Source organism: Schistocerca piceifrons, chromosome 2, assembly GCF_021461385.2.
Source record: "Schistocerca piceifrons isolate TAMUIC-IGC-003096 chromosome 2, iqSchPice1.1, whole genome shotgun sequence".
NCBI lineage: Eukaryota > Metazoa > Arthropoda > Insecta > Orthoptera > Acrididae > Schistocerca > Schistocerca piceifrons.
In genome coordinates this window covers 970,562,027-970,575,983 of record NC_060139.1, presented here as the reverse complement: position 1 = coordinate 970,575,983, position 13,957 = coordinate 970,562,027, and the positions used below count along the sequence as shown (strand labels likewise).

The 13,957-nt window shown below is 41.1% G+C and overlaps 1 protein-coding gene across 3 annotated transcripts in view; it reads left to right on the top strand.

Moving 5' to 3' along the window:
• The window catches only part of LOC124777093 (serine/threonine-protein kinase mig-15), a 342,698-nt gene that overhangs the window by 269,081 nt on the left and 59,660 nt on the right, over positions 1–13,957 (top strand). For all 3 annotated transcript variants that reach the window (XM_047252374.1, XM_047252373.1, XM_047252372.1), the window contains one exon: positions 11,112–11,332. In XM_047252374.1, the coding sequence (XP_047108330.1) occupies positions 11,112–11,332 (221 nt within the window). The remainder of the gene's footprint in view (positions 1–11,111; positions 11,333–13,957) is intronic.

The window sequence follows — 13,957 nt, the reverse complement described above, 5'->3', positions numbered from 1 at the left end:
GGGACAGTGGTACTCCAAGGCGGGAATAGGAAGTGAGCAGGATGGAGAGCTTTTTGAGGTGGCATTGTGCATGTTGCTCAAGTTCTTGCAGGGCAAGAGTTTCAATGTGTATTATGGGTTCCAGGAATTTGGGATTACATAGCAGGAGAATTTTGCAGATGGAGAGAAGGTACTGCTAGAAGGATTAGGCATGGTTGATATGGTTTTGCAGGACTATGTTGGTGAGGGCTAAGGATTGGCGAAATCTGAGCAGTTGGAGGTCATTGTGGAAGGAGGGGTAGCAACCAGAGATGGGTAATTTGATGGTAAGGCCATTAGGGGGAATTTCACGAGCCAAGTAACAACGCAGGAACAGTATGTGGGACTGGGATCTGGCTAGGGATAATGAAACTTTTCTGTATTGACACAGATGGAAGGAGCAAGGATCTATGGTTGTGAAAAAATGCGAAAAAATATGTAAAAAAAGAAGAATTACGTCTGAAAAATTATGCAAAAATACACCTAAATAAGTGTGAAAAATCACGGAAAGGACAAAATGGATGCACAAGGTGAAAAAACGGGATGAAATCTGATGAGGATGACGATAGCTGAAGTCGACAACTCACTAAAATTGGCGAGAAGTCACATGGATCAAAATAGAGAATAATTAATAAATAAATATATGGATATTAATGTGGGTAGCAGGTTTGAGGGCGGATAAGCGTGAAGAAGGGAAACGGCAGATGTGACTGGATGAGGTGGATTTAGTGGGTGCGAACAGGGATAGAACAGAGAAAGTGTGGGGGGTGGGGAGGGTTTCGTAGGTAGAGATACAAGATCGTGTAGCACCAAAAGGTGTGGGAGATAACACGCAAAAATACGCTAACTGACGCAGGGAGAGTGATTAGTTTGAAAGTATGGGATTAATTATATCAACGGTAGTAATGTGGGACAAAGGATGCTGCACCAACAATCAGCATGGTCTTGAGGTTGCCTGTTGCGCGTGGCCAAGATGGGTGATACAGTGTGGCCACAGTTTGGCCTACTCCAATCCAGTCACTAACATCACCTAACCCATCAGAGGCAGGGCTACCAGTGAAACCAGTCATGTGATTTCCAAGCTAAGCTGCAACCACTGTGCTGCATTCTGTGTAGGCATGACAACCAACAAGCTGTCTATCTGCATGAATGGCCACCGACAAACTACTCGCAGTGTGGTTTCAGCTATCTGAGACTGCAGACGTGTGTGTGTGTGTGTGTGTGTGTGTGTGTGTGTGTGTGTGTGTGTGTGTGTGTGGGCGCGCGCGCGCGTTTCCCTGTTTACACATATCTTTTCCCCTGCAACACCTGGCGGTTCTCAGTTCGCAACAAGTTTCTAATTGGTAATTTTAATGGTTTGTGTTTAAATGTCTTCCTGTGTGTATGCGGATATGTGTTCGTGTAGTCTGATTCTTCGGCCTTCCTATTGAAAGATAAGATGTAGGTTATTAGAAACCATGCAAAGTAGGAAGGACTTCTGCAATAGAAGTATGTGAATATGGAAAGAGGGAAAAAATAGATATGCCCTTAAATGAGAAGTAAGAAAGGAACTAAATAGAAATGGTTGCTAAAATCGAAGAAGAGAAAGAAGATAGCACCAACAACAGGAAACCCTTCCCACTCCCCTTCCCCAGGATCCCTACCTCGCAGGTACTTGACTGAGACGCCGGAGGAGGTTTGGTGTTAAATCATCTCCAACAGAACGGACATTCCCACCTTCACCCTTGAGGTCCCCGAAGGAAATCTTAGCAACCCTATGGAAACAGCTAATGGTGAGGAATCAGTCACACTTGTTTGCGAGGATTGTTTGAAAGGTGTGGTGTGTGTTTTGTGTTAGTCATGGTTTATGTGTTCTCGTAAACCACGCTTTTATCTACGGTACCCACCCCTTTCAAAACTGATACAAACCCTCCCATCTGCATCTCATCTTATAAAAGGTATAAAATATTCTGTTGTTGTTGTGGTCTTCAGTCCTGAGACTGGTTTGATGCAGCTCTCCATGCTACTCTATCATGTGCAAGGTTCTTCATCTCCCAGTACCTACTGCAACCTACATCCTTCTGAATCTATTTAGTGTATTCATCTGTTGGTCTCCCTCTATGATTTTTACCCTCCACACTGCCCTCCAATACTAAATTGGTGATCCCTTGATGCCTCAGAACATGTCCTACCAACCAATCCCTTCTTCTAGTGAAGTTGTGCCACAAACTTCTCTTCTCCCCAATCCTATTCAATAGCTCCTCATTAGTTATATGATCTACCCATCTAATCTTCAGCATTCTTAAAATATTCTATACAAAATAAAAAATTATACACTACAGTCGTTCAGTTCGTCACATTATATATTCCACAAACATAATAATCTTATTCCGTTTATTTCATCTAAATCGATATTTGTTTTATTGTCATATCCAGTTTTCCAAGTAAAGATTACTGGATAGTTTGAGATTTTACAAATAAATGACAGAATAGTTTAAGATTTGAAGGGAACTTTGTGCAGGAAAGCTATTCTGGAAGAAACACCAAAAACAACTCGGGATCCGATGATTGTCACTCCGCTTGTTAACTCAGAATGTTAATGTCCCTGGGGGATAGATAACTCTGCCCGGATCCCATGGATCTGATATTAACTTCGCTTGAACAAGTGCAGACCAATACTTTTCGTTAAATTTTGTTTGAAAATCTCCCCACTGCAAAACAATCACCATTTCACTAGGTAACACAACATTGAGTATGCAGTTACCTGTTTTTCCACTTTGTCCTGGTTGAGTTTAAATTCTTTCGACAAGTCATCTATAACCTTTCGGGTATCTGAAAGTTTGGAAGAAACAATAGGCGACACGTTCCAGAATGTCATTCTCTCGGTGCGTTTTTGATCTGTTATCCATTCAAATTGTTCCTCCAAACTCCTTATATTTACTATATCAGAGTTTGCTATCTTCTCTTGGAACCTTATTTCTCCATTATCCATTTGCATACTTACACCTGTAATTTGCGATTGGATTATTGGCATTAATTTATCTTGCTTTTCAACAGTCTCTTTTAATGTTGACAATCCCTGCTTTATAACATCAAACTTAACATTGCATACATTTTCAAATGATCATAACTTTTCATTAATTTTGGATTCAACCATATTATATTTTCCCTCAATATCAAATTCTAATTTCTTTGTCAACCCTGAAATTGATCATTCTGTTTCTGATTAAAGTCAGTGAACAGTTGATTTACATGAATATCCAAGGAATTGGTTAATTCTTTCTTTAAGTATAATTTCAAATACCATGCTCTACTATTTACGGTGTTAAATTCAGTCTTTAAAGCCTCCATGCCTTTGCATAGATTAGTAAATTCTCTGCTTTGCAAGTTCACCTTGGCATTTAACATACCTAGATTTGCTGCCTGAATATTTAGGACTTCCCTTTGAGCATTTAAAGTTGCACTGTGGGCATCTAGTTCAGAATTTAACTGCAGACTCTGAGCATTTAAAGCTTCATTTAATTGAACAATTACTGAGTCTTTCTTAAGATTCTGAGCTTTGATTAGATTTACCAACACAGAACAGTCAGGCCCTTCTTTAGTAATTCTCATAGCCATGGCTGGTTCTGACATCTCTTCAACTTTCTGAATGGGATCCATGATTATACAAGCTTTAGACCTTGTGAGCATTTAAAAATTACCTTTAAGTATAATAAAGGTCATTAAATAGTTTTTATCACTTCTTGCTAAGGTACTAAAATTCTGTTTTGCACTCACTCAGCATAGAATTCTCGCAGTGTAGGTGAGCGGATGTGACCAGCTGGTGCCGGCAGCGTGGGATCTATGCTGATTTCCATGTCTGCATTCCTACGATGCGTGTGAGAGCTGTATACTCCCCAAACCAGATCATCTTAGTCTTAGTTCTAGGTGTATCTCTTCTTAGTCTAATACGTCGAGATCTCCTCTCCAGTTTTTCACATTGTGACTTTCTTACATCTTCTCCCGTATTTGCATTTACAAATTTCCTCCCGTGGATACTCCGGCATAATCCAGTTTCTATTAATGGTTCTCTTGTGTTATGCTCAGTTGCTAAAGCAACACTTGATAGCTTTTCCTCTCGTTTTCATCTCAAAATTCCTGTTTCCTTCGGTCCTGTCACGGTCGCCACATTCTAACGTTTTTGACGACTAAGAGTGTGTGAAGTGTATGTGCAAACTTCTCACTTCTGTAATACGAGTTGACTTACTCGGTGTATACAGCCGATCTTATTCTCTGGATAGCCAGCTTCTGGAATCTCTTATAAACTTCTTCTCCGAAGAATGATGCTAGTTACAGGAACCTTAAAGACTTTCTCACTACTTGCAAAATAATTCGGTACTCGAAGAATACTTTTCAATAACTATTGGTATGTTTGAGCTTCATAAGAACAAAATTCACATTTCGCACATAAACATTTAAGTTCTCGTAAGTAACTCGTATAGTCTCCCATTAGAAACAGATTTAAGTCCATTTAGAAAAGAGTTGGCTTTACAACCATGTCTCTACTACAAACATATTGTAAAATATGTCTTGCCTCCAGCAAGTCCACGATAAGAGATTTTTTTCCACAATTCAGAACTTGCCACTAACAATAATCACAGTGACAAACAGCATGGAATAACACAGAAGTTCCTTGGTTCTTCGCTATGCTTTCACTACGACTTCCGTGGGTCGCCCGACAAGTACAAGTTGGTGCCATTCAACCACTGTGTCGACCTTTTGCTTGCGACTGATTTCATACCTGCACACACACACACACACACACGTGACACACAGTAGCTAGGGTTCCTTTCTCCCACTCACATCTTAAGAATTGCGTGTTCGAGACGGTGGAAGACCGAGTGGTTCTAGAATTTCCGCATAAATTCTCGAAACACTACAAGTGGGTGGTACGTTTCTCATTTCAAGCCATGATGAGGTGGAGGGATAGCAGGATGGGGGGGTGGGGGTGGGGGGGGGGGGCGTAAATTGCTGCTGGTGGAATTGTGCAAGGATGGTGGCAGCTAGATACAGTTGGGAGCTAAATGGAGGGGGGGGGGGGGGGGGGAGAGAGGAGGGTAACAAAAAAGGAGAGAAGTAAAAAAACTGGGTGCATTGGTGGAGTAGAGAGCTGTGTAGTGCTGAATGGGAAAAGGGAAGGGGCTAGATGGATAAGGACAATGACAAACGAAGTTTGAGGCCAGGAGGGTAATGGGAACATAGAGTATATTGTGGGGAGAGTTTCCACCTACACGATTTAGAAAAGCTGGTGTTGGTTGGAATCCAAATGGCACAGGCTGTGAAGCAGTCATTGGAATGGAGAACATCATGTTGTGCAGCATCCTCAGCAGTAGGTTGGTCCAGTTATTTCTCGGCCATAGTTTGTCAGAGGGCAGACAGAAAGACAGCTTGTTGGTTGTCATGCCCATGTAGAATGCAGTGCAGTTGTTTTAGTTAGGCTTGTAGATCACATGCGTGGTTTCACAGATGGTACTGCCTTTGTTGGGCTAGGTGATGTTTGTGGCTAGACTGGAGCAGATGGTAATGGAGGGAGGATGTGTGGGACAGGTCTTGCATCGAGGTCTGTTACAGGTGTGGGACAGGTCTTGCCTTGAGGCAAGTGGTTGGGAGCAAGGGTTGTGTAGTGATGGATAGTTGTGTAGGGATGGATGAGGATATTGTGTAGGTTCAGTGGGCAGCGGAGTACCATTGTGACAGAGGTGGGAAGGATAGTGGGTAGGACATTTCTCATTTCATGGCACAACGAGAGGTAGTCGGAACTCTATTGGAGGATGTAATTCAGTTGCTCCAGTCCTTGGTGGTTCTGAGTCATGAGGGGAATGCTCCTCTGTGGCCAGATGGTGGGACTTGGGAGTTGGTGGGCAACTGGAAAGATAAGGTATGGGAGATCTGTTTTTGTACAAGGTTGGGAGGATAATTACGATCTGTAAAGGCCTCATTGAGGCCCTCGGTATATTTCGAGAGGGACCACTCGTCACTACAGATGTGACGGCCATAGGTCACTAGGCTGTATGGAAGGGACCTCTTGGTATCGAATGGGTGGCAGCTGTCAAGGTGGAGGTATTGCTGGTGGTTAGTAGGTTTGATATGGATAGAGGTGCTGACATAGCAATCTTTGAGGTGGAGGTCAACATTGAGGAGGGTGGCTTGTTGGTTTAAGTAGGACCTGGTGAAGCGAATGGCAGAGAAGGTCTTGAGGTTCTGGAGGAATGTGGACAGGGCGTCCTCACCCTCGATCCAGATCACGAAGATGTCATCAATGAATCTGAACTGAATCTGAACTAGGTGAGGGGTTTGGGGTTCTGGGTGTTTAGGAACGATTCCTCTAGATGGCCCCTGAATAGGGTGGTGCCATGCGGGTACCCCTGCCGTACTGTTGTTGGTTTGGAATATGTCAGGTATTGGGAAAGCTAGTGTTCAATGGTGTTAAGGCCTTGAGCATTAGGGATGTTAGTGCAAAGGGAGGTGGCGTCAGTAGTGATGAGCAGGGCACTGTGTGGTAAAGGTACGGGGACTGTGGAGAGTCAGTTGAGGAATGGTCGGTTCTTTTATACATTAGGGTAGTTTGTGGGTAACAGGCTGAAGGTGTTGGTCTACAAAAGCAGAGATTCCCGTAGTGGGGGCACAGTAACCGGCCACGATGAGGTATCCAGAGTGGTCGGGTTTATGGACTTTAGCAAATATGTAGAAGGCAGGAGTGCAGAGAGTGGTTAGGGTGAGGAGAGAGATAGACTCCAGGGAGAGGTTCTGGGATGAACTTCAGAGTTTGAGGAGAGGCTGGAGGGGCTGCAGGATTTCTAGAATGGGGCACTGGCATTGTTTTTAGGTGGATGAATCTGACAGCTGGTTGAGTCCTTCAGGCAGGTAATCTGTGTGGTTCAAAACAGCAGTGGTGAAGCTTTTGTCAGCAGATAGGGTTATAAGGTTGGGATCAGATTTTAGGTGGTGGGTTGTGGTTCTTTCGTAGATGTATGGTTAGTATGCATTTTAGTGATTTGGGAATGATGTGAAGCAAGGTTCAAGGTCAAGAAATTCTGGAAAGTTAACAGGGGGTGATTTGGGAGCAGTGGAGATGGATAACGGTTGAATGGAGGAGTGAACTGAGTCAGGCAGTGTTCAACATTGGTCTTTGGTCGAGTCTGATTGATAGGTTTGGTGGCGAAAAAGTGTTTCCACTGTAGGGACTGGGAGAAGGAGAGAAGTTCTTGTCTATTACTTGGTCCAGCTTGTATAATCCGTAGATGTCAGCCATGTCATAACACTTCTATAGTGTGATGTATGATCATATTTCATGCATTCCACAGTATTTAATCAATAGAGCTATGAAATGTATCCAGTTGGTCCATACTGGTGACTCCTGGCAAGTAGCAGTACTTATCAACAGTAATCATCCGAATATGTCAGGCATTGCCCTAAGTGAAATATTGTGGTATTTACACAGCATTATTTGAATGTAATCCTGAGAACCATGTATCCATCAGCCATGTTGTTGTCAGTTAGTGCAAATGACCCTTGTGGTTGCTTTACACTTTATAAAGTGACTTCAGTGCTACAGTTGTAAAGAATGAAAAAAAAAATCATAAAATACCAAAGGCTTCACAAAGTTGTGTGTGTGTGTGGGGGGGGGGGGGGGCCTTGATGATTTGTTGCTACTACTACTTCTTCCATGTTTTGTATTCCACCCAGGTCTTCCCATTATCATACTGTCATGAGATACCAATAATAATAAAGAAACTGTTGTTTGTTTATTTTGGCAGTTTGAAACATTATATTGTTCTTTCAGTTTATCTTTTGCTGATCCTTTAGTTGTTCATTCAGCAAAACTGCCCCCTCCCACCCTATTCTGTTTATCATTTGTCTCTTCACTGTCTAAGTCTGTTTATGTAAATCTGTGATTTTTATTGCCATTTGTTTCATTTATCTTCGATCCATTACTTACAAAACTCTCCTTCAACCAGTGAATACATGTTGTTCGTCAATTCAGTACTCTTACCTATTTGGATTAAGGACAGACATGGAAAAGATCCAAGAAAAGTTGCACAGGTCATCAAGTATTTGTATAGTCAGCTTGAGAACAGTACACATATGACTAATAAATTCAAATGTGAGACATTACAAGGATGGCATCATTTAGAATCTTATTCAAAAAATTCTGAGATCCCCTGTTCCAGTATTAGTCATGAAAAATACAGGGTGTGATTCAAAAGTTTCAAGACTTAACTCAGAACTAGAAATTTATTGGAAATTTAGGTATAGTGGACTAAAATTCTTCAAAATAGGATCCTTCAGCATCAACACAGCGCTGCCAGTGTGTCTTCCACTGTTCGTAGCCCTTCTGGAAGGCCTCGGGCATCATGCTGTCAAGGGCTCTCATCGAAGCCTGCTGGATGGCGTCAATGGAGTCGAATTGCTTCACTTTTAGGCCTGTCTTGATTCTGAGGAAGAGGAAAAAATCACTTGGAGCCAAGTCAGAGCTGTAGGGTGGCTGCGGTGCACGACGTGTGAGCGGATGTGTTGTTGTGGGGAGAATCCAATCTCCCTTTATCGCTGGGTGGACGCGGCAAACTTGATCCCTCAAGCGGCGGAGCACTCACACTAAGACGATGGTCATTGTTTAAAAGTTCCCGCACATTCTCCACATTTTGATCCGTTCGGCTTGATGATGGCTTCCCAGAGCAGTCATTGTCTTCAACATTCCCGCTGCCATCTTTGAAACTTTTGTGTCACATGAAAACCATTGCATGGGACATGGCTTCTTCCTTAAAGGCCTCTTGAATCATACCGAGTCTCCGTGATGGTTTTGTTCAGTCGCAAGCAAAACTTAATCACATAAAGCTGCTCCAAGTGCTGCTCCATTTCCGCCTCTCCCACTTTTCGACCGAGGTCAATGACACGCACTCACGCTGCAAGCGATGTGCACTCTCCAGGATTCCAGAGGCAACTGCCGCAGCGTAAGTTCGTTCCCTGAGACCCTCCACTACTTACTCCACACGGCGGAACCGGTCCGCGCTCGTTCCCCTACTCAGAAATGAATCAGTCTTGAAACTTCTGTATCACACCTTGTATTTCACCATCAAAAACCCTTATATCTCATGCAGTAAGCATGAGGATGAGGAATAAAATTAGAGAAATTTGAACAAATACCGTAGGGTACTGAGAACTGGTTTTCCATGTAGCATCTGTGAATGAGCAGGACAGTGGGAAAATTACCCCCTGTTGTACAGCATATTGTGGCTTGCAGAGTATAGGTGTAGATGCAACACCCTATAAATGATGTGCAGTCGTTATGTAATTATCTGTTTAATCAAAGTAAAGCATTTCAAACAACTTCTTGAGACGTATGTTATTTGCATTGCTTTGTGAGGAAACAATGAAGTGTTTATTGTTTATTGCGCTAGCCTCAATTGTTGGTCCCCATGCAACCTGAAGAACACATTACTGAATGTGAGCAAATAATGTTTTCCCACTCTTGTACCACTTATTTGTTGTACCCTAAATCGTTCCCCTTTCAATCCCACATGATTGTAGGATCTTTCTGTGATTGTTATAATCACCTTTCTGTAGCAAACGTGCCACCAAGCCCTGCACAAGCTGCGAAAGCTGTTGCTTTGGTGGAAGATGGCCGCAGCGTGCATTACATTGCAGAAGTGTTGAGGACAACACCTTCCATGATTTCCAGAACCATGTCAAGGTACAAGGAAGCTGAAGGCTTTGCAAAGAGACCAGGAACAGGTGTGAGAAGAGCAACATTGGAGATAGGTGACCGCTTCTTACAGCTTCAGGTTTTCTGCAACTGTCACACCACTGCTATTGAAGCACATAGTTAACTCCACCAGGTTTGAGTATCAGTGTTAGTGAGAGAACAAACAGTTGACTACATTTCACAGGGAAACATCTTGGCTGGACAGTACAACAGTGTGATCAAGTGTTGTTCACTGATGAGTCACAATTTGGCCTCTGGTTACCTGACTGGAGAGAGGGGTTCTGGTGAAGGCCAGGGGAAAGGTATTCCCCTTGAACATACTCATCCAGAACATCTTTTCAGGGTAGTTCTGTGATGGTGTGGGCAGGACTCAATACAGCTGCAACGACACATTTGGTCTTCATGGAGCATGGGAGCTATACTGCACATTCGTATGTTGAGGAAATCCTTCTGGAGTATGTTGTGCCTTTCATTCCAGTTATTGGTGATGATTTTACTTAAGTGTACAACAATGCATGCCCACATGTTGCAAGAATTGTGCAAGAATTCTTGGATGAAACAGGGATTCATGCTATGGGTTGACCTGCTCAAAGCCCTGATTTGAATCATGTTGAGCACATTTGGGGCTGGCTGGGGAGACTAGCCTATCATATCCAGAGTCTCTATAGGACCTACTGATTGCCCTCCTGGAAGAATGGGATATGATTCATCGACAGGACATTACTGCATTAATCAGGATCTTGCCTGAAAGGCTGAATGCCGTCATTGGTGCACGAGGTGGAAATACGTGTGTTTGAAGATGCAAGCAGAGGTCTCAGAGACCACCTCTGAGGTCTGTAAAGTCAAGCATGAAGCATATAACACCAAAACGTATGTGCATTACACTTATGAGCTTACTCAAAGTTGCTATGAAATGTGCCTCTCTGGCTTAGTGTGTTAAATTGGTTTATAATCAGTTTTCTTTTTCATTGTTGAACAGTTAGATGGGACCATACCACAAAATTCCATCATAATATAGTGTATTAGTGTTATAAATTTAAAGTAAATTTCCGTTTTTGTAATAAATTGAAGTGTTGGGTTTTTTGTGCCTGTCAGTGCATTTAACTAACCTAATCCATGTAGCATCATTTTCTCATATGTGCTGCCAAATCCAAAATAGTACCGTTTCTGTGAAAATTATCTCTGAATAATTTGTAGGCATTCACACTGGAATTGAGCCAAAAATCTTTCCTGGAGAAATTCATTGTTTAACTACACTTAAAAGCAGTATTTTCAGTTAAAAACTTATTCAGTATTTAAATCTGTTGAATGGATACTTGGACTGTGAGTTACAGCTTGTAGGTACATAATATAATTTAGAAATTTGTTTCAGGAGTAAATCTCCTTATTGGCACAGAAAATGGACTGATGCTGCTTGATCGTAGTGGACAAGGGAAAGTATACCAGCTTATTTCCCGCCGAAGGTTCCAACAAATGGAAGTGCTCGAGGGACAGAATATTCTAGTGACAATATCAGGAAAGAAGAACCGTGTACGTGTTTACTATCTGTCGTGGTTGAAGTCAAAAATATTGCGTACAGATGGTGTTAGCGATGTAAGTATTTTAAGCGCACACTTATATACTCTAAAATTCTTACACATACTTCAGTACAGTTTTAGTTGTTAGTAGCATTTTGTATCAAATTTACAATGGTAAAATTCCTTATGAATGCTAACATCGTTAAAGGCAATGGCACATAGTTCCTCATTATGTTAGTAGAATGGCTAAACTGCAGGTACTGAGACCAGTGTTTGTGTAACTACACAGTGAAGACTCATTTAAAGAAATAAACACCCAAATGGGCCATCGATAAAGTAATATCACCACCACCACCACTGTATTTACAAAGTGTGTGATATCAACAGAAAAATATCTCTATCACCTCACAGAATATACATTCTTGGAGCTCTTGTGAATATTTTTGACATTTAACAAGCATCATTTTCTCAGTAGTTGGTAGTGACATTGTTCACATGTAGCATTTTTCATTTTAGCAGATGAATCATCTGTTATGCACCTTTTCTTTTGCAATATGTTGATCCACTTTGGTGTGAATTCTGTGCTGCAAATAGTTATTATGCAGTAATTTGAACCTATGTCATCTGTAAGTATAAACAGATGTATTGCCATAATAAACTAAAGGGAAAGAAAAGCTTTATAAAATTTCCAAAAATTGAAACACTCTGGAGAACAATGGTCAACAGAAACTGAACTGCACCAAAGCTGTTAACAATTTGGCTAAATATGTGAGGTGATGACTGTTACTTAAAAGTGTTTACCAGGTGTACCAGTGTGAAATGAGCGTTTTTTGTGAAAATGAAACACTAATTTTGAATTGAAAAGTAAAAACATTTTATTCAAAGTACTGATCTTGCTTTCTATACATTTTGACCCCTTTTCTGGCAATGACGCCACGCCAATAGAAATGTTTGTCTTTTGAAGCAAACCAATCAGACACCCAATTTTCGACTTCTTCGTAGGAATCGAAGTGTTCCTCAGTCAATGCATGTCCCATTGATGAAAAGAAATGGTAGCCTGAAGGCGCCAAGTCTGGTGAATACGGCGGGTGGGGGTAGCAGCTCCCAGCCAAGTGTTTTGATTGTATCCTGAACCAGTTTTGCTTTGTGTGCAGGTGCATTGTCGTGTAAAAAAATTACTTTGCCATGTCTTCTGGCCCATTCTGGTCTTTTTTCGATCAATGCATAGTTCAAATTTATCATTTGTTGTCTGTAGGGATTAGTATTCACAGTTTCACCAGGTTTTAAAAGCTCATGATACACCACACCTTTCTGATCCCACTAAACACAGAGCATTGTCTTCTTGCTGAATTGATCTGGTTTTGCAGTCGATGTTGATGATTGTCCCAGATTAACCCATGATTTTTCCCATTTAGGATTCTTAAAATAAATCCATTTTTCATCGCCAGTAACAATTCGATGCAAAATTGATTTTCTAATGTCTTTGAAGCAAAATTTGACAACTGATTTTTTGGTTTTCCATCTGTCTTTCATTCAATTCATTTTCCACACTTTTGGATCTTTCCCATAGCTTTCAATTGGTCAGAAATGGTTTGTTGTGCAACATGTAGCATTGCTGCCATTTGCTTCTGACTCAAAGTATCATCTTCATCCAATATTGCTTGCAATTCGGCGTCTTCGAACTATATTGGTGGTCTTCCACGTTCTTCATTTCTTACGTCAAAATCATTATTTCTTAACTATTGAAACCTTCTTTTACATGTTGCTTCTGATAGAGCGTGATCACCATATGCCTCGACAAGCATTCGATGCAACTCTGCAGCACTTTTTTTTCAAATGAAAACAAAAAAATTAATGCTTTCTGTAAATCATCACTTTCTGGTACAAAATTCGACATTGTTAACACGATGAAAACATCGATGTTGTTTGTTCCATGACTTGATGTATACTAAATATCTTTGACAGATGTCATACCAACCAAACAAAAAAAAATTAAAGCTCGTTCACAACAAATGTTCCCTATCGACACATTTGTATCTTAACGCTCATTTCATACCGGTACACCTGGTACAAGTAAAAGGAAAATGTATCACACTCAAAGTGGTTTTTACTGAAGGTTGGTGAGTTAGGGTGCTAGATTATAAAGAGAATATTGCTATCAGAGGATTCAATGATGAGACAATTATTCAAAAGCATTAGTTCTCTCCCAAGAAGTGCATGTGAAATTTATATTATGTAATCAACATCTGATGTATATAGGACACACTTGATACCTGTTAAAAGCTCTTATTTTGCTGTTTCTATACTGCTTTCTAAGAAAGCAAAGTTAAGATGAAACCTTAAAAAAAATTACCTCTGCTTTGTGGTGTACAAAATAATGTGACTGTCACCACAGTTCAAAAGATTCTATTCTCTTTTTCTCTGAATTGTTCATCGACAATGTTTCACTTCCTACAGTGCTACAACCCAGACAAATGCCTTCACAAAGACTTTCTAACATTGGAGATATATTTAATATTAAAAAACTTTTTCAGTAAAATCTTCTTGGTTTACAAGCTGTGTCATTTCAAATAAATCACTTGAACTTTCCACAGCTGTCTCCACCATCATCATCATCATGAGGAGTTGAAATCAATGTCTGGCAGGGCTGGCATGGTGTTCTGCTTATATAAATGTAATGGCAGCATCTGGAATATTCCAG